Genomic DNA, 21,289 nt, shown 5'->3' with positions numbered 1-21,289 from the left:
TTCTCAAGAAAATTAAAGAAATCGACAGAGGAATGATATGGGAAACGATTTATTATATTCTTTTCTACTATTACACTTGTGTGATTATGTAATTGTTAGGCACATACTGCACATTTTTAAAGTACGTTTCAACATTTTGTTTCATAAGGAATACAAGCTATCACTAATAGTTTCATTATTAATATTTCAATTCCTTTACTTGGGGGGTTTCCCATTATACAAGTTTCATTTCTATAATGCTAGGCATCGTTTTCAGTACACTGTTTTCCGAATTGCAAAACCGAGATCACATAGCTTTCATTACTTCGTATATAAGGATGATATATTGAGCAATTAAGTTTCTTAAGATGTTTCATTTCGTCGAAGTACTTTGACTCATTAGGCCTCAAGAAGCGATCTGGGGAAGTGGTTCATGGCGATGAAATCCCTAACCATCTCCTCAAGACTTTCTCGAGTAATTTTGGGGCGTCTTAGCTCGTATCCATAGCTTTTAAGTTTATTATTGTCTAAATTTAAATGCTTGTATAGTAAAAGCTCCTGGTCCATATACGGTGTGAGTGGAGTATTCAGCACACCATCTTTCTGGCACACTTCAGCCCATGGTCCAAGGTGTTTATCATTGACTTCCTCAATCGCACCAGCCATGTCAACTTTGGTCATGCTAGACATGACAACTCCCCAGTAATCAATCTTAATACCAAATATGTCTGCCTGTAAATCACTAATGGTTTCCTGCGTGGCTTCACTGTCATCACAGACATTGATCGTTTCACCGACGGTTCGTTCGTTCTGCACAAGCTCCCATAAGGCACAGCACACGTCCTCCACGTGAACAACGTTCATTTTCATCGAATCAGTCCACAAAAGTTTCATTGTTTCATTGAGGTATTTGTATATTCCAGATATAATTAAACGAGGTGCTACAATGAAGAAAGCCATTTTATTCCAGACGGTATGCAACTGAATGATGCTTAATTACTTACTTAATCCTTTTCTATCGCCGACTCCGTAGCATATCGGCAATCTCAAAATTGTGTACTTCAACCCTTCCACCTTCGCCAGCTCCTGCTCCGTTAGAGCTTTATATTTACCCACCATGGTCCACGGTTCCACTGGGCAGTCCTCCTTCTGTGGGATCTTTTCGCTCGAGCACATGCTTCCAGTACTGAGCTCGACAAACCGCTTAGCGCGATATTTCACAGCCTCGGTGGCACAATTCATGGCCAGTTTTACGATTCCCTCCTGGTAGACGGCATCCGTTTGACCCGGCTTCGTTTCGGCAGCACAATTGATCACATAATCCCACCCCGAACCGTCGTCCGTTTTAAATGCGTTCTGGCAGGAGGCAGGATTGATCAGATTGGCACTGCAGTACTCAACGTTTGGACTAGCGAAGGCGTCCGTATGCCGCTGGTTTAGCCACGCCATTTGTGGAGGCGTTTTGTCCACGACTTTGATCACCTCAGCAAGCTCGTTCGACACCAGGTAGTCTACCAGGTGGCGACCGATGAAGCCACATCCTGTAATATAAACATAATGATTTCATAAAAAAGTAGTAAATTTTTTATAAAGAGAGAGAAGGATTAGTAATTTCTATTCTTCTCTCTCTTTATACAGGTATTCCACTAAGACGCCCACGTGCATCAGGATGTAGACATTTTGACGTAGAACTACGTCTTTGATTTCTATATGGGGGTACACTTTGTGAAAACCGAAAATGGAACATGTATCAAATTAAGAAAGATTTTGAACGTTAATAACCCAGCTGCCCCTGGTCCAATTTCAATAATTTTATCACCAATCGATCAGAAATATGGCTACGCATCGATAACAATTTCGAATGTTGATTTTCAACAAGAAACTATTGAAAAACTGGTAAATGTCCAGCATTGTCCAAAAGCGTCGAATTCACTAACAAATCCACCAATTACCTACATGCATATGCTGCTTCCCCAGCACAGTCGTCAGAGAGTAGTAAGTAGACGAAACAAGTCGATCCTCGGGCGCGTGCGAATAGGGAGGATGGAATTGCGTAATATTTTGCACACTCATCGCCATATTCAGAACCAAACGCAAATTCTTCGAGATTACCAGCCGTGGCGGTGTCTGACGTATCTCCGGTCTGATTTACGAGGCGTGCTGAAGGTGTTCCTGAAAAATGAGACCTTGATCAACTTTGAATCGCCACGGCCGGATATTTTCGATGGAAGAAGCAACAATCTAGCATCTAATTCGACGAAGACGGCAGGAAACATTTGTGAAGCCGAGTTATTTACGAAATAGATTGTCGATAAAGAGAATCAATCAATGTAGATAGGACCTATTGAAAAGTGACGCGAGATTTGTATTCCGTACTGAGCTCCAATGCTACCGACGCCAGGGAGGCAGCTCCAACACCTGGACCCTACCATCAACTCAACCGGGACCAACGGCTTTACTTCCCGAAGGAAGGCGTGATCAGAGATGAACATGCCGGTGGCGCCGACTGATATTGGACCCAGGCCTGCTGGGGTGACAGGTAATCACGCTAACCATCGGCGCCGATATCTTTCAAGGTGATATCACGGCGAATGAGAACGACCCAAATTTGAGTTTGCCAAAGTATGTCCAACGTATAGGATTAATATGGGGTTGCCAGTCTCCTGGCCCCGACTAACATCCTGGAGGGAGACGTGCTGTCTAATCAGTCTACTGATCATTCTTGTATGATATTGGTTCCAAACGTAAACAAACCATGTAGGTTTCTTATGGCTTGTTTACGTTTGGAACCTGTTATACGAGGTAGGCGACGATTGGCGTTGACGGCAACTGTGTAGCTATTTTCCCGGGACGGGACTTGACAATCGAGCTTTTCACTCTTCTTAATGTTTTTGAAGAATGCCCTTCGAAAAGTTGTGCGTGGTGTTTGACGGGGAGGAATGTAAAATATTTTTTTCTATTTTAATTTGGATTTTATTCGGAGCTTCTACCGCAGTTTAGCAGCTTGTACATCATTTTTGCTCAACACAATAAAAACAACCATAAACAAACAACAATATCCATAGCTTAAAACACGCAGTGCACTCAATTTTTCAACTTTCCTTTCGCAAATATAAACAATTAACAACGCCATTGACGTCAACATTGACTCAGGCATCACTGCCAGCCAGATTGATGCGATTCCTCTGTCCTTTTTATTCCACGATTGCTACTGTCAAATCGACCAATCAGAAACTGGCTCAGATTTTACAGCAAATTAGCTCGAAATCACTACCCTATTGTCAAGTCCCGTCCCAGCTATTTACTCCTATGGTAAAATCCATAAGATTTCCTAGCCAGATATCTTAGAATTAGGATCAAGTACGCGATCCATTCTTTTCCTTGATGAGACCTTATAGTTTGAAGAATTCAGAATCTTAGAAATGTTTCGAAGTTCAAGACCTGGAAAAAATCTAATAGCCCCAAAGTGTTAAACATGGTAATGCAATTTTACATGGTTATTTATAATATACTGCTCTCGCACCAATGATCCGAAGTCGCGAATGAGTTGCGATACAAAGTTACACAAGCGAAAAAGTGCTGCTAGCAAAACTTCGCATCGGTTTTCAGTCAAACAGGCAATAGGGTAAACGCTCCTATAGTTGCGGTACGTTAGAAGCGTTAGGTTCCTATAGTTGTGTATGGAGACTCCGTACACAACTATAGGAACCTAACGCTTCTAACGTACCGCAACTATAGGAGCGTTTCCCCTATATGTATAAATCTTTTATCTTTTTTCAGTTTCATGACTCTACACGGTAAGAAAAAAGTACCCAACGGAAAGTTCACTTTTACTTACTTTTGACTAGTTTGTCTCCTTTTCTCCTTCTAATGTTGTCAAAAACAAAGGAGCAAAACCACCCAACATGGGTAGTAAAGTGTGGGAACCCAACGTTGCGTATAATCATGTTTACCTACTTTTGGGTACAACTAACTTACTTTTGGGTAGAAAGCTAGTGGAAAATTCCATACGAATTGCACACAAGTATATGAAAACTACTTTGGCCCGCTTTACCTACTTTTGGGTTCCTGCACTATAGTGCCGAGTTGAGTGAAAATAACATACTTTTGGGTACTTTTTTCTAACCGTGTATCAGAAATATAGAACGCGGGAAAAAATCGCTTTAACACTGTGCTAAAACATTTTTATAGGATTAAATTAATAAATTCTCGATTACTTTTTCAAAGAGACGCATCGGATATTGTAAACAAAGGTTCAAACGTCAATTTGTCGAAACTCTTTGCACTCCCTGCGCAAACCTACAACACCATCTTGATAAGGAAACATTATCCTTTCTGGTGGTGGTGCTAGTTTGCGTGGGAGTGCTAAGAGTTTTGACAAATTGACGTTTGAATCTTTGTTTACAATAGCAGAATTATTAATACAGATATCATCACAGATTTTCTGGACAATTTCGGAACAAAAACACAGATTCCCTTTTGGCATCCCTGGATCCCACCCCTGCTAACATCCAGACCTTTGAACCACGCTCTCGAAGAAACATTTGGAATAATGGAAGGTAACCACCGCCCAAGAGTATTACTCGTCAAATCGTTTTGCCAACTTAGAAGAGAACTCTGACGTACTAATGGGAAAAATTCGTCATGTGAATTTCTTCTATCAAAAATTTCACCTACTTGAGCGCCCACCTTTGCTAGAGAGTCCGCCTTCTCCTTGCCTGGAATTGAGCAATTTGAGGGGACCCATACAAAGGTAATTCGACCAACGCACACATCTGCTTTCTTGATACCCCTCACCATCCCTCTCAAACTGGGGAGTTTGGTAAAGAGAGATAATCAACCCGATTCTTACCTTCTTCAAAGTTTTGTTATTTAACGCTTAGCATCTTCAACTAAGACTTAAAGTGTTCATTTTATACGATAGATGAGGAGATGAATGTATAGAGTTGACAGTTCCGTTAGAGTACGGTGTTAGAGTTAGAGTATGAACATTGTATATAGAGATCTCCAAGCGCAATCTCACGAACACTAAAATCCAACATCCATGTATAAAAAATGAAGAAGAAGAAGAACCAAAAAGGTATTGCGATATCACAACTACTTAAAAAGGTAACGCGTGGTCTCAATTACACTTTTGTGCATCTGGAGAACTCTATAAAGAGTAGAAAGCGAGCAAAGTTCAATTTTGATGAGAGCTTACCATCAATCATACTGTCATTGGTCGAAAGGTACAGTAGCAGCACCTCCCCTACCCGTGTCTTCCCGAGATCGTTAAGTTGACGATGACAGGAGCACATACAGCGGTAGAGGTAACAACAGCTGCAATTTTCAAACCTATCGACTAGATGCTTACGTCATGTGACGACTTGAGTTTGAAACAATAGATAGAAGTGTTTCCGCACAACGAAGGTACGTGAGCAAATGGGCGATCATGCCAGTGATGGCGGGAGAAGATACCCCTCACCATCCCTCTCCAACGGGGGAGTTTGGTAAAGGAGATGATCAACCCGATTCGTACCATACTCAAAATAGACTTTTGTTCGCTTTCTACTCTCTATATACAATTATCTCACACTGCCGTACTCTAACGGAACTATCAACTCTATGCTTTCATCTCCTCATCTATCGTATAAAATGAACACTTTAAGTCTGATAAGCATCTCCAACTATGTCTTACGAGTTTTTCCGATTTAATTTGAACTCTTACATGATACAAAATGTGTGCATCGTATAAAGGTCAAACGTTTGCATTACATACGATAAAACAGTCCGCATCGTGCTCTCTTGCCGTGCGGATTTATTTGCTTTTTGCTAAAGGAAGTGTTGCTAAAGCTACAACAAATTTAAACAGCACTTTTCGCTGCTCAAATATACCTGGAAATAGATTTGGAAAAAAAGTATAAATTTATATTTTAATATTCTTCTTTGATCCTTGTTTGGACCCTAACCGAGGTAATCCTGCGTGGATATGGATTTTTATAATAATCTGCTTGGAATTCGATTTGGATAAATTTGGTTCTGCCGCCATCGCGCCTAAGCGCAAAAGAAAGGGGAATCGTTTGAGCCTCCTTCTGATAAAATTCAATTGAGCAATCAATTTGATATGCTTACGGATGATGGGAAAGCAAAATTCCATTAACTATTCCTGGTTTAATGCCAAAAACGGAAAAGATTCCTCCTATTGTTGTAACCACTTCCGATTTTTATGCTCTTCGCAAGGAACTTTTGAACTTTGTTCAATTTAAGTTTTCACTTCAAATTAACCGTCGGGCGAATTCCATGTATTGGCTGAAACCTTGAACGGAATCAAACGTTTTCACAAATACCTTATTGAGAAGCAACACACATTTTTTACTTACGGCACCAAAACTGAACGTATCTTCAAGGTTGTCTTGAAATGTCTGCCCAGTGATGAATCCCTGGATCAGATCAAAGATTAATTGATTAAATTACTTGGAGTAGTGCGACTCCAAGTAATCAAAATGAAAATGAAATCCCGTCCTGGCGATTCGCGCATCGGAATTTCTAATGATTTTTATTTAGTTCACTTTAAGTCTAGTAAAATAAACAACCTTAAGGCCTTATAAAAAGCTAGCTAGCTCCATGTCCGAATGAAGTGGAAACACTTCAGGAAGACTGGAGGGAATTTCCAAGAAACGGAACAAAAAATTGCTACACGCCAGCTAATTGTATGAATTTTTGGTGATTCCTCTCACGCAAAGGACAAACTGTCCTGTGAAGGAAGATCCTAAGAAATTTAAATGTTCAAAATGGGGTGAAAACCACAAATTCAATTTTTGGGAATGTAAGACTCGCAAGCGATCCTACAATCTCGTTCTAAGTGATAGGTAGAAAACGCTCCACGTTTCCGATCAGGTACAAATTCCTTTGCTGTTAACAACGGTCAGTGAGGAACAAATTCTACATTCGTACCCATAAGTACAAATATCACCCGCTGCTTCAAATTTTTCATCTATACCTACTCCCCTCGCTGCTTACAATGTTCAGCGAGTTAATGGAGCTACCTATGCTGCTATTGCAGCTGGAAGAAAATTTTAGCCAACATAATTCTAACGGATTTTTTTTTAATTTTGACTTAGGAAGCATTAGGGTAGAGAACTACTTCGGTCTAATCGCCCATTTTGGGCCTATCGAGCAGAAAACTTCAAATAAATCCATGATTTCAGAGTTAACAAGTCAATTATGCGTTTGGTACGATACTTTAGTTAATAAGCTACCGAACAAAGTCAATGAGAACGCGTGATATGAAGGTTTGCACCGATAATTCCCAAAAACAAAAGAAGCGCTCTGACCGAATCAATTTTTATCTTCATCCGATAGACCGAAGTGAATTCATTGGCGTTTCAATGCGTTAGGCCGAGTTTAGAATCCGTAGGCCGAGTTTGGCGTCAAGAAGCAGTGTTAAACTATTGACAATATCTCCACGATTGGTTGCTCTTTATCAAATTTTACGGTACGTACGGAAAGGTAAATAAATTTGAAAGCCATCAGTATTAATAACATTCCGTTTGGTGCTAACCTGAGCTAGATTAAGAAAGACTAAGTGCGGGTTGTGCTTAATAGGCCGGAAATGGGGTAGTTAACCCTACTGCTTCTAAAATTGAATGTTACAGAAATGTTTACTGAAATTTTTGTTTTTTTTTTTTGTTTATTAATTTATTTGATAAGGCTCAACCGAATTAACTTTACAGAGCCGAGGATTCTTGGTCACTATACAATACATCTTAAAACTATAGTCAAAAGGTACAACACAATAAACACTTTATCTTCCGCTATCCAAAAAGCTTCTTCCATCAGAACTGGAGCCGCTTCCAGTAGTTTCATTGTATGGCAAATTGTTGTACGCCAACGAGGGTTAGAGCGCGTCCATTGCAGCAATGGACGCAAAACGTGGTCAGCACTCACACACTCATCACGAAACGGTTGCTTTCCAAAGTCGACGACGCATCGACCGAAAGAACTGCTGATGAAGAACAATGATCATTCCGTATCGAGCGCTGAGCCAGTTAACAGCGTCCTGGTCTCTTCATACGACACTCGTTTTTTTACCGCGTTTCCATCGCTCTCGTGTTAAAAAAAAGTGTTCAGGTGAATCGCGCACGATTTTCGGAAGCAGCTATCGTAAGCTGAGTCTTACGTATAGACTGTCCATCTTTAACCCAGTGATTGATCATCATAAAATCATCACCATCATCATCGCACCATCTCCGTCAATAGCAGCAATAGTAGCAGCAGCAAACGGAATACCTAGCTGCACCGGCTGATAGGTTGTTTACACAACCGGCACAAGTATAGTACAATACATTTTGCAAGTCCATTGCCTCCCTATTGTAGTTTTGTTTTGCCTCGTGGCGCGTGGCTCTGTCTCTCACCCCTGGTAAGGGAGTATGGTTCATAGTGAGACAACTTGTTGCAACTAGATATAAGTTTTTTTTTCTCGATTTTTTTTTCTCTTAAATTTGCTTGTACGCCGTGCAAAACATTTAATTAATAGTAATTGAAATTAATCAATTGGAGAAGGTTTTTTTTTTCCTTCTTAAGCGGTTGCGCACCGCTTTTGCGCAACACTTATGGCATCTTCCGATGCCAACGTTGCGCGAACCAGGTATTACCAACCACTTTCGAAAGGACCATGGGTTGTCTTTTTTCGGCCTAAAAATAAACCCTTGAAAACTCTCGATATTTCGAGAGACTTGCTGCGTAAGTATCCGGGAATCTTGGTACATAAGGAGAGATTCAACAAACTGCGTGTAGAAGCACCGAATTATGATGTAGCAAATAAAATTGCTGATCACGAGTTGTTTAGTGTTGAGTACAACATCTACATCCCTTCTCGAGATGTGGAGATAGAAGGCGTGGTATCCGACGCGAGTCTGTCTGTCGAGGACTTGAAACGTGCCTCGGGTTGTTTTAAAAACATAAAAGTCACAAGCGAGCTTGTAAAGATACTGGATGTTAGGCAACTGCATTCAGTGTCTTTACAAGATGGCAAGAAAGTTTATCAGCATTCAGACTCGTTTCGGGTGACTTTCGCTGGTTCAGTTCTCCCAAACTTTGTCAAAGTTGATGGTGCTTTTTTTCCGGTGCGGTTGTTTGTACAGAGGGTTTATAATTGTACCAACTGCAAAAGGCTGGGACACTCGGCCAGCCATTGCGGCAACAAAACTCGTTGTGGCAAATGTGGTGAAAACCACAAAGAGGATTCTTGCCACAAAGAATCAGTAAAATGCGCTTACTGTGGCGAGAATCCTCACCCCTTGCAGGAGTGCCCGATGTACAAGCAGCACTCCGATAAAGTGCAGCGTTCAATCTCTGGACGCTCCAAGCAGACATATGCTCAAATGGTGAAGGCTGCATCAGCCGTCCAAGAGGCAAACCAATTTTCGATTTTGTCAGCTGAAGAATCGAACTCTGACTCATCCGATGAAGGTGATTCTACGGTGGTACACGCACCTTCAAAAATGGACGGATCCACAAAAAGAAAATGCCCCTCCCCGAAAGTGCGCCGTAAGAAAACTAAAGTCACCTTCAGAAGATTGGCAAATTCCCAGGGTAATGGGGATGAAAAAACGAAACCGAAGGCTCCTGCTGAACCAATCCCTGGATGCAGCAGGAATTTTCCACCATTGCCCAAAAAAGATAATAAAAATAATAAAGCTGCTCCTCAAACTTCTCAAAAGAAATCCAAGTCCGAACGAGGTTTGCTAGCTTTTTCGGACATTGTGGAATTCATATTAAATATGTTCAACATACAAGACCCTCTTAGAAGCTTAGTTTCTGCCTTGCTTCCAACATTAGAATCATATCTTAAGCAATTGACTGTTTCATGGCCCCTCCTTGCATCAATCATATCTTTCGATGGATAATTCGTCGAACGAGGTTGAAGATATTATCACGGTGCTACAGTGGAACTGCCGTAGTCTAGTGCCTAAACTAGACTCGTTCAAATTTTTACTTCACAATTCTGATTGTGATATATTTGCTCTCTGTGAAACATGGCTTTCTTCCGATAAAGAACTCAACTTCCACGATTTTAACATTATTCGCCTGGATAGAGACGATTCTTATGGAGGAGTACTTTTAGGGATCAAAAAGTGCTACCCTTTCTACAAAATTTCCCTTCCTGCTCTATCAGGCGTCGAAATCGTCGCTTGCCAAATAAATGTGAAGAACAAAGGCCTTTGCATAGCTTCAGTTTATGTTCCACCAAGAACCTCCATTAGCCGTAGTCAACTCTGGAATCTAGTTTCGATTCTTCCATCCCCAGTATTAATTCTAGGTGATATGAATTCCCATGGTACTGGGTGGGGCGATCTATACGATGACAATAGAGCGGCTATTTTTTACGATTTATGCGACGATTTCAACTTGACTATTTTGAACACTGGTGAAGCGACACGTATAGCAAAACCTCCGGCTCGAGAAAGCCGACTCGACCTATCTTTGTGTTCAAGATCGCTATCATTGGATTGTATGTGGAAGGTTATCAATGATCCCCATGGTAGCGATCATTTGCCAATCATCATTTCAATTAAGTGTGCCCCTCACTCTGCAGAACCATCTCGTGTTCCATTTGATCTTACAAGGAACATAGATTGGCAGAAATATGCAACGGCGGTGACAATCGGTGCCGAATCAATAGATACGCTTCCACCATTGGAAGAATATCGATTCCTCGCCGATTTGATATACAAAAGCTCACTGGAAGCACAAAAAAGAAAAGTTCCAAGTGCGCCCTTCAAAAGGAGACCAGCCACACCTGGATGGGACGAAGAATGCACAAAATTGTATTTAGAAAAATCTGATGCTTTCAAAGCTTTTCGTAGACACAAAACCTCCACATACTTCGAGGAATATTCAAAGCTTGAAACAAAGCTGAAACAAATAATCAAAGCAAAAAAACGCGGTTATTGGCGCAATTTCGTCGAGGGACTCTCACGAGAAACCTCAATGAACACCTTGTGGAGGGTGGCTCGCAACATGCGTAACCGCTCATCTTCTAATGAGAGTGAAGAATACTCCAACCGATGGATATTCGATTTCGCTAAAAAGGTCTGTCCGGACTCAGTTCCAGCACAACACATTCTTCGAGAAGCGTCTCCGAGCGGCAGCTCTCTGGATAGACCATTCACAATGCTGGAATTCTCTATGGCTCTTCTTTCATCAAACAACTCCTCACCGGGAAGCGATATGATTAAATTCAATCTTCTGAAAAATCTCCCAGACATCGCTAAAAGACGCTTGCTAGATTTATTCAATTCCTTACTAGAAAATAACATTGCACCGCCTGAATGGAGACAGGTCAAAGTAATAGCCATTCGAAAACCTGGCAAACCAGCGTCTGACCATAACTCATACCGTCCGATTGCAATGCTTTCGTGCATTAGGAAATTGTTGGAGAAAATGATCCTTCGGAGACTCGATCAGTGGGTCGAAGCAAATAACTTGCTATCAAATACACAGTTTGGGTTCCGCAAGAGCAAAGGAACAAACGATTGTCTAGCGCTGCTTTCCACAGATATTCAACTGGCCTTTGCGCACAAGGAGCAATTGGCTTCAGTATTCTTGGACATTAAGGGGGCTTTTGATTCAGTTTCCATTGAAATTCTGTCAGACAATCTGCACAGATGTGGACTTTCTGGAATTTTAAATAATTTCTTGTACAATTTGTTGTCAGAAAAGCAAATGAACTTTTCCCTTGGACAACTGACAACTTCCAGAATTAGCTACATGGGCCTGCCCCAAGGCTCATGTCTCAGCCCTCTTCTTTATAACTTTTATGTCAAAGATATCGACAACTGTTTGGCAGAACAATGCACGCTTAGACAACTTGCAGATGACGGTGTGGTTTCCGTAAGAGGTCCATATGCCGTGGACTTGCAAGGACCATTGCAAAGTTCCTTAGATAACTTGTCGTCTTGGGCTAGGAATCTAGGGATCGATTTCTCGCCGCAGAAAACTGAACTGGTAGTGTTTACTCGAAAGCGGTACCCAGCCCAAATGCAGCTTAATCTTTTGGGCAGAAACATTATCCAATCATTGTCTTTCAAGTACCTTGGGGTCTGGTTTGATTCAAAGTGCACTTGGAATGCCCATATTACGTATTTGAAGCAAAAATGTCAGCAGAGGATCAACTTTCTCCGTTCAATTTGCGGCACATGGTGGGGTTCTCATCCGGGAGACCTCATAACGCTTTATAAAACAACTATTCTCTCTGTTCTAGAGTACGGCTCTTTCTGCTTTCTCTCGGCAAGAAAATGTCACCTAATAAAATTGGAACGAATTCAATATCGTTGTCTGCGTATTGCTCTAGGCTGTATGCACTCAACGCATAACATGAGTCTCGAGGTTCTGGCAGGAGTAACACACCTCCAGAACCGTTTCTGGGAGCTCTCTCTCAGAATACTAATCATATGCGGAGTGACGAACACACTTATAATTGCTAATTTTGAAGAAATTCTTGGGCTGAACACACAATCTCGATTTATGAGAATCTACCACCACTACATATCATCAGATATGTGTCTTCCTTGTTATACTCCAGACCGTGTTCACTTCACCAATCGCAGTTCCTCAATTGAATATGATCTGACCATGAAACAAGCAACTCATGGGATTCCCGATCAACTTCGACCTATTATTATTCCGCGTATTTTTACTGAAAAGTACCAACAAGTCAATTGCATGAAAAGATATTTTACAGACGGGTCCCGTCTCAATGGATCCACTGGCTTCGGTGTCTTCAATGAAAACTCTAGCGCCTTCCGCAAACTTCAGGAACCTTGTTCCGTTTTTGTTGCTGAGCTGGCAGCAATCAACTTCGCATTGGGGATGATTTCCAATATGCCCACAGACCATTACTTCATCTTCACGGATAGTCTCAGTTCGATTGAGGCTATTCGGTCGATGAAACAAGGTAGGCACTCATCTTATTTCCTTTCAAAAGTAAGGGAGCAGATGTGTGTGCAGGTCGAAAGATCATATATGATTACCTTTGTATGGGTCCCCTCACATTGCTCAATCCCAGGCAATGAGAAGGCGGACTCTCTCGCAAAGGTGGGCGCGCAGGAAGGCGAATTTTATGACAGGCAAATTTCACACGATGAATTTTACTATTTAGTGCGTCAGAGTACCCTTTCGAGTTGGCAAACCGATTGGGACAATGGAAATCTTGGACGGTGGTTACATTCAATTATTCCTAATGTTTCTTCGAGAGCGTGGTTTAAAGGCTTGGACTTAAGTCGTGACTTCATTCGCGTGATGAGTAGACTTATGTCCAACCACTACTCGCTAGATGCTCATCTCAATAGAATAAACCTCGTGGACAGCAACATCTGTCGGTGTGGAAACGGTTACGATGACATCGATCATGCAGTTTGGCAATGTACGGATAATTACGCCGCCAGAGAGCGACTTTTGAATACCCTCGAGGCCCAAGGAAGACAACCCTATGTTCCTATCAGAGACGTGTTGGGAACTCGCGATATCTGCTATATGCAGTCGGTTTATGTATTTCTTCAAATGTCTAGTATAAGAATTTAATTCCTTTGTCTTTTGTCTCTCTTTATTAGTTTTTGTTTGTCTTGTCCCCCCGTCTCGATGAGTCTCATCGTCGCCCACTGGTCACCCACCATAGCCGGTCGAACTCCAGACGAAACTAGAACCGCACTACCATTCATACTGGCGACAACGCTCTGATGAGACAACGAAACCTTACCCCCAAGCTCCTCCCCTGATCCTATCCTTCGACAATGTACCTCTCTAACCTCGTGTAAGCCGCGAGTATTCGGCCCAACTCCTACTAGACATAGAATTAAGTGAATTTTGTTACAAACAAAGAACAATGAACTATCGGCTCCGTAAAGCTAACGCGATTGAGCCTTCCAAATAAACATACTGGTTAAAAAAAAAAAAAAAGAACAATGAGGAGGACCACACAATGGTTGCTGCCGAGAAAACAGACGATCGCGTAGCACACATCGAGAGTGGCCTGCTTTTGTCGACAGCCGAGTGAACACTGACACAGAAATTATTAATCGACATGATTACTGATATGCTGAACACAAACTCTATGTTTGATGCTATTCAAACTGGAGTTAAATTTACGAACAATATCGTAATGACTTCGACGTTTAGTAATGGATTTTAAATCATTACATATTTTGAATTGGAATGCTCAAGAGATGAAGAAAGATGATGAGGACGAGCTATTATTTTTTTAGAGTTCATAACGTGTACATCGCCATTATAACTGAAATTGCTTGTTGAAATCTGTGAAATAATCTTAGTGTGTAGTGTTCAAGTCGGCTAGCTGGTATGCCTTGGTTCGTAAATCAAATAAATAGGGTAGAGAACTACTTCGGCCTAATCGCCCATTTTGGGCCTATCGAGCAGAAAACTTCAAATAAATCCATGATTTCAGAGTTAACAAGTCAATTATGCGTTTGGTACGATACATTAGTTAATAAGCTACCGAACAAAGTCAATTAGAACGCGTGATATGAAGGTTTGCACCCATTATTCCCAAAAACAAAAGAAGGGCTCCGACCTAATCAAGTTTTATCTTCATCGGATAGGCCGAAGTGAATTAATTGGCGTTTCAATGGCGTTTCAATACGTTAGGTCGAGTTTAAAATCCGTAGGCCGAGTTTGGCGTCCAGAAGCAGTGCACTTTTGACAATATCTCAACGATTGGTTTCTCTTTATCAAATCTTTTGGTACGTACAGAAAAAGTTGACTCTCGACCATACACGGCCTTTCAATCTAACTCGTAACTGAGTAAAATTTGTATTGCTATCTCCTTTTCTCACACGGAAATATTACTCATATTAAAAAAAAAAAAAAAACTGGAGATACACAGAGCTGTGTTTATGAATAATTTATTCGTTCTCCTGCTTTCCAACAACGAACGACATTGTAGTCCTACGTCACAAAGCAGAACCGTCGTTTTACCAAGGCACAACACACAGCCGTCCACCAAGAAGAGATAAACATAATTAAACAGTCGTTATTATCGTAATACATTGGCTACTGACCCGCCGCACCGGGCATTATCAGTCCCAATACATTTATACACGCCGATGGGTAATTAAATAAGCAACGATTGAATCATTTATTTCCAGTCTTGTAGACACTGCAGATTTTTAGGAGCATGTATTTACTTTTATTAATCAACGAAGATTTCTCGCGAATCAAAACTCGCCCAAGCTGCCTCTGAACTTTCAAAATTAGATTTAGCATGTATTACGACATAATGATAAGCTGTTCTACAGTCTTAATGGCTACTAATTAGCACCGTATTAACATATCTACGGTACTTCCAGTTGATAAACAACTTACATCAGGCCCTTATCTCCCCTAGGTCAACTGAATATCGCACTGCACACAGGGATGAACGATTCTTCTGCAAGGAGCAAAGAAGAAATTTGCTAACCTTGAAGAGTATTTAGCTCTGAAGTATATCACACTTTACTCATGCAACAGTGCGCCACCAGACGTTGGTGTTGGTTACGTTACTTGTTTTTTTTTTTTTTTTTCGTTCGCAATTGGAACATGCTACTTTTCTGCATTCCTTCGTGTAGATATTCGTTCGTTCAAGGAAAAGGATATCTACCATTAAATCAAATTATATCTATTAAAGGGCTTCTCAGCGTTGTTCCTCCTGTACTAACAGTGAATGGTTTTGAAAATCTTACCTCCTAGAATAAGCACCCTTGGTTTCGACATGATAATGCACTTTTATCGGTGTGTGATTTCTGCCTTCCCTTACACTAAACTTAAGAAACTAATCCAAATAGATAGGAAAACTCTTGTATCACAAATCACAATTCAAACTCAATGCACCAATTGGATTATGTTGTAACAAACATTAAAAAAGAAACACGCAAAACAGTACGGTAATGTAAAAAATAATACGCTAAAACTATTCAAAATTAATGCGAACTGTTGATGGCACACGGCGAAAGCGAACGGGAATTTAGGAATGACTGAAGCTAACTGAAGCACTCTCGCCGCTCGTGTGACTTGAAAACGTCTGCCTTAAGTTATTGCTTCTTTTGCTTTGCGTGCTTCGTCTATACGGGTTTGTCATAGTATGCACAAGACATTTTACGTCAATTTGCCGGCTCGCTTGTATGGTTGTCAAACCATCGTAGCCGCTTACGGTTAAAATTGCCGCTGCGTTGATCAACAGCCGTCGCACAATGGCTCTAATTTTCGGTTTGACTGGCAATAAATCATATTTAAGTCAAACGTTGAAATAGGATGCGGAGGTAGGGCTGCCCTAATCAAAATATCATAGAAATACAATATAACGTATGGTTATAATTAATCAAAACCTATTGTTTGCTTCACAAAATCATTGGTTACTTAAAAAAAAGTAGAAGGGTCTGTGCCTAGCGGCACGAACGGAAGCTTGACGTAGGACCGCTAGTGGACGGAACAAATATGTTCACTTTGACTATATGTTTTAGTATTACTTCTGCGTGAAGTCAACGATTTACATAGTTGAAGATGCTAATTTCAAATAACAGACTGTAGTGGTAATTTTTATACGATAGATGGAGTAGATGAAAGCATAGAGTTGATAGTTCCGTTAGAGTACGGCAGTGTGAAAATTGCATATAGATAGTAGAATAGCGAGCTAGGACAACTTTTAAGGAAGGTACAAATCGGTTTTTTCATCTGTCTTTACCAAACTCCCCCTTTGGAGAGGGATGGTGAGGGGTGTCCCCCCCCCCCGCCACCACTGGCAAAAAGAGATGAAAATCGACCGCTCAAGTACCAACAGTTCTACCGATTTTTTACCGCACTTCAGTTGTTATTTGAAGGAAGGCATCCAGTCGTAGGTTTGGATATTGCAACTATTGTTTACCCCTACCACGATATGTGCTCCTGTCATCGTCGACTTGACGATCTCGAGGGGACACGGGTGGGGTAGGTGCTGCTACTGTACCTTTCGACCATTGACAGTAATTGATGGTATGTATTTCTTCTGCAAACAGATTTCGTATGAATTCACGATGGCGGAAACAGAACCTGCTACCACCGGAATCGATGCAGAATATTTTATCGGTGCTATTTTCTTGCGGGAAGAATTGTGGGATCAAACATCCCGAAAATACCGGAACCGTGTTCTGGTGGAGAAAGGATGGAACTAACTCGAGAAGGAGTTTTCGATTCTCGGTAAGTTTAATATTTTATTTTCGCTGTACTGGGGAACAAACTTCACAAATTTGGTGCATTCGCCTTATTTATAGCAGCACGTATTTTCATGACTGATTCGACTCTTTTTGTGATTCTTAATTGATATTGTATTTTCAGCAAATGAATTGAGTGGAAGTGGAAGAACCTTCGAGATACCTATGCTAGGGAACTGCGCAAGCTGCTGGTATCTAAATCCGGTGGTGCAGGAGATAAAAGCTGCCACAACAGCACTTGGCCATATTTTACCTGCATGCAATTCTTGAGGCAGCAGATGAAACCCCGAAAATCAACCGAAAACCTTAAGATTGCACCCACACCAGCAGCCAATGATCAGGACGATGAAATGAGGGACCCCAGAAAAAATCACCAGCATTCACTATGAAATGAATTTTTCATCCATAGTGAACTTTGATGAATTTTAGTGATTTTTTCAGCCCCGGTCCCCACAAGCTGGAACCGAGGCTGGAACTCAGGATTAAAATTCAACAAGTTGTGCTTGATTATGTGTATAGACCTTTTTGACGTTTAATCGTCTTTCTCTATCTAGCACACATGGATGAATGCACGGTTTGTTTTCCCACTAATCTGTTTCCCTCTTGCTTGCACTCGTTCGATTTAAATGGTGCAGTAGTGTGCACCGATTAAACGTCAAAAAGCTCTATATAGAAAGGCCCAAAGCTCGCACACTGAAAGTGAGGGTGATATTAGTTATAAGAGTTTTTCAGCTTCTTTTTGAGTGTAGTCAGATGTTTTAGAATATATTATAAACGAGAATGGATAATGTTATGGTTTTTAAACTTTCAATCCATGACACAAATATAAATAAAACCTCCAATATTCAGAAAGTACCTCTATGAATCCCTCATAAATTCTACATGCTTCTCAAAAGCTTTACGAACTTTTCAAAAGTTCAAAAAAAAAATATCGTTGCACAGCATCTGAAGCAAAATATTCTTCATCAGAGAAATCCATTTCTGTATAATTTCAATAAACTTGTAAACTGAAGTGCGTTGGCAATGACATTGACACATGAAGACATCCAATGAGCGGTAAATATGTGAAGCCATGTGAATTCGTCGTCTCGCTCGTTCTTTCACTCTATTGATCGTTGACGGGATGTGACATCAAGCTCCATCACCCATGTGAACAGTGAGAGAAGGGAAGCAACGACAAATTCTCTGGGCCACTCCTGTTTGCATCTCATTGCACGACATCGCTTCTGATCGCGTTCACTCTGGCTATCAATTCGCGTTAAAAATCGCTTCCACATCGATCGCTTCGCGTCGCGTCGCATCGCGAATCGCTTCTACCCTGGCCGTACCCTATTTCGGGTAATTTTTCCTCCGGTCGATGTTGGTCGAAGTTTAGTTCGGGAGTTAGAAAGCGATAGCTCTATTGCAGATTCAACAACCCATTTCAGAATGCCTGGTAATTCACGTCCATTCCGAGGTTACTTTCACATACAATAAGCCCCGCATGTAAGCAATACCGTTATAATATGAACAACGCTTCTGCAAACACACTTCCAGATTGCGAAATCTGGCGCGTATTTAGTAATACATATAGGGAAATATGCATTTATGATTGATTTATAATCAGATGGATCTCACCAAATTCTCTCCGAAAAAGCACCGGTTTGTTCACTCGCGGTAATCGAAAAAAATCTTCCGCGTTGTTTTTACAACCGAACAAAACATTTTGAATGACATGCGAAGTTTTTCATTTGCACCGAATTTTTGCCTACACTCTAACATTATAGTACCCATTAATGAGTACAATTTCACCCATTTTGAAGTAAAGTAGGTTACCCATTAATGAGTAACGTTTACCCACTTATGGGTAACAATTACTCATTTATGGGTATTAGATACTCATTAATGGGCTTTTTTAGCAATTAAATTGGTTAACCTACTTTACATCAAAATTGGTGAAATTGTACCCATTAATGGGTACTTTCCAGTTACAGTGTAACACCTCATTCGCGTGCATCCTCCGGAAGGCAGAACGCCAGCACCAAGAAAAAAAAACCCTTTAAAACACTTCTTGGGAGGGAGGCAAAGCACCAAAAATAAGCGAAAAGAAAAACCGACCAACGCGACACCACAGCATATATTTTTTTAAATCTTTATTTAAGAGATTTTTAGCTGACGGCTAGTTCATCTCTCACACCACAGCAACACAGCTACTCGAAACAAATTCTTGTCCCAGAGTTTTCACGTTAATTACAATATCACTAAAAAGCTTCTTAAAACGTGATATAGATCCTAATTCACGCTTATCCACACGCGAAAACTAATATTTTTGATTTGGTCGAATTAAAAAAAAAAAAATGTGGAAAACAGATAAAATCAGCGCCAGCGAAAAAAACCAACCGTTCGCGGGCGTTTTTTAGAAGCGAAATTGACAAGTTTTATGAGTCATAAACAAACTTTACCTCCTCTTCCTGCATGTTACAAATAAAAAATATCATTATAATATCTCATAGTTTGTTATTACCTCTCACCCCAGCAGGCTTGGATTCAATCCCAGTCGGCGCCGCCGGGATGTTCTGAGGCATAACATCTCTGATCACGCCTTTCTTTGGAAGGGAAGTAAAGCCGTTGGTCCCCGGTTCATGAGTTGATGGGTCGATAGGTAGGGTCCAGGTATGGGAGCTGCCTCCCTGGCGTCGGTAGCATTGGTGCTCAGCACGGAAAACAAGATTGACGGAAAAAAATCTCATAGTTTCATTATTCCGAATAATAGAACCAAGGTAGCTACATATAGGTGTTCTAATGTGTCAAATTCATGATTCAGCCATGTTGGATTTTTGTATGGGACAGCGACCGAGTTTGTTTACAATTTGTTCTAAAACCGCACTTTTCCCCCCCGCGACCTCCTCGCCTATATAGTGACAAAGCTGTATCACCATTTATATACCCACCATGAATAGAACTGCAAAGAACTGCTCATGGTTGAAAGAAGGAAAAATCTCATGTTTTTTTTTAAATTCTGAATCGTCTTAATTTTATGACATGCTGCGTTTACTGTACAAAAAAAATAAGTGTAGAGACAGGATTGAAATAATAATTTAAAAATTAAATTAAATAATAATAATAATTATAATAAAAAAAATAATAATAATAATAAGAATAACAATATATACATATGTATCAAAAAAAAAAAAAAAGGCAAGCGTCAATAAATCTCCCTTCTTACTAAAATCGTCATCATGATGCTCATTGGTCAGAAGAAAAGGGGAAATGAAACGATCTTGGGTATAAATAAGAGAGCACAAACTGCGCTCTCGGACTTTTTCGGCAGATGCGGTACAAGCCACAACAGCAGCAGCAGTAACCAGCAGCAGTAACCAGCAGCAGTATTAACCAGCAGCAGTAGTAACCAGCGGCAGTGTAACAACAACAGCAGCACCAGCACCTTTCCGACAATAAGTCGAGTAAGCGAGTGGCATCGCTCTCGCCTGTCAGCAACGATCCAGTAGAAGCAGAGCACCGGTGGAAGTTGGCTGTTTTCCGTAGCTGCATCCGACAATAAGTCGAGCAAGCGAGTGGCATCGCTCTCACTTGTCGGCAACGATCCAGTAGAAGTTTTCCGTAGCGGCATCCGACAATAAGTCGAGTAAGCGAGTGGCATCGCTCTCGCTTGTCGGCAACGATCCAGTAGAAGCAGACCAGGGTAGAAGTTGGCTGTTTTTCGTAGCGGCATCCGACAATAAGTCGAGTAAGCGAGTGACATCGCTCTCGCCTGATTTTCGAGGAACCTGCGGCCGGATCATCCAAACCAAAGAATATGGCAGATCTGCCTGGGTTCGATTGTCCAGCCGGTCGCGACAATGGCGCGGCAAATGAACCAACGGCTCCCCCAAAGTAAGTTTAAACAAAATGATAATAGTATCTGGGGTTTCGGTGGAGATAGACGAAACGCCCAATAGCTTGTGCATCCGGTGGTAAAAGACGGACAGCAATAATAATAATAATAAAAAAAAACTGATGCAGGAGGGTAGAGTTTTGCAGAATACTGGGTTCCGGTGGAGATAGACGGAGCCCCAATCATCCATTAAAGTAACTTATAGAGAATTTTTTAT

General features: G+C 41.0%; 1 protein-coding gene across 1 annotated transcript; it reads right to left on the bottom strand.

The window, feature by feature from the left end:
• Positions 1 to 232: 232 nt before the first annotated feature.
• Positions 233 to 16,050, bottom strand: LOC135701032 (uncharacterized). The gene is made up of 3 exons (XM_065221738.1): positions 15,696 to 16,050; positions 984 to 1,520; positions 233 to 920 (listed from the first exon to the last, which is right to left on the bottom strand). Exons 1-3 carry the CDS (start codon positions 15,724 to 15,726, stop codon positions 379 to 381), a joined length of 1,110 nt encoding a protein of 369 aa, XP_065077810.1. The 5' UTR covers positions 15,727 to 16,050; the 3' UTR covers positions 233 to 378.
• Between the last annotated feature and the right edge of the window lie 5,239 nt (positions 16,051 to 21,289).

Source organism: Ochlerotatus camptorhynchus, unplaced genomic scaffold (genome assembly GCF_037179485.1).
Source record: "Ochlerotatus camptorhynchus isolate MF236.1 unplaced genomic scaffold, CSIRO-AGI_Acam_v1.1 ptg000147l, whole genome shotgun sequence".
NCBI classification, from domain to species: Eukaryota; Metazoa; Arthropoda; class Insecta; order Diptera; family Culicidae; genus Ochlerotatus; species Ochlerotatus camptorhynchus.
This window is presented reverse-complemented; position numbering and strand designations above follow the sequence as displayed.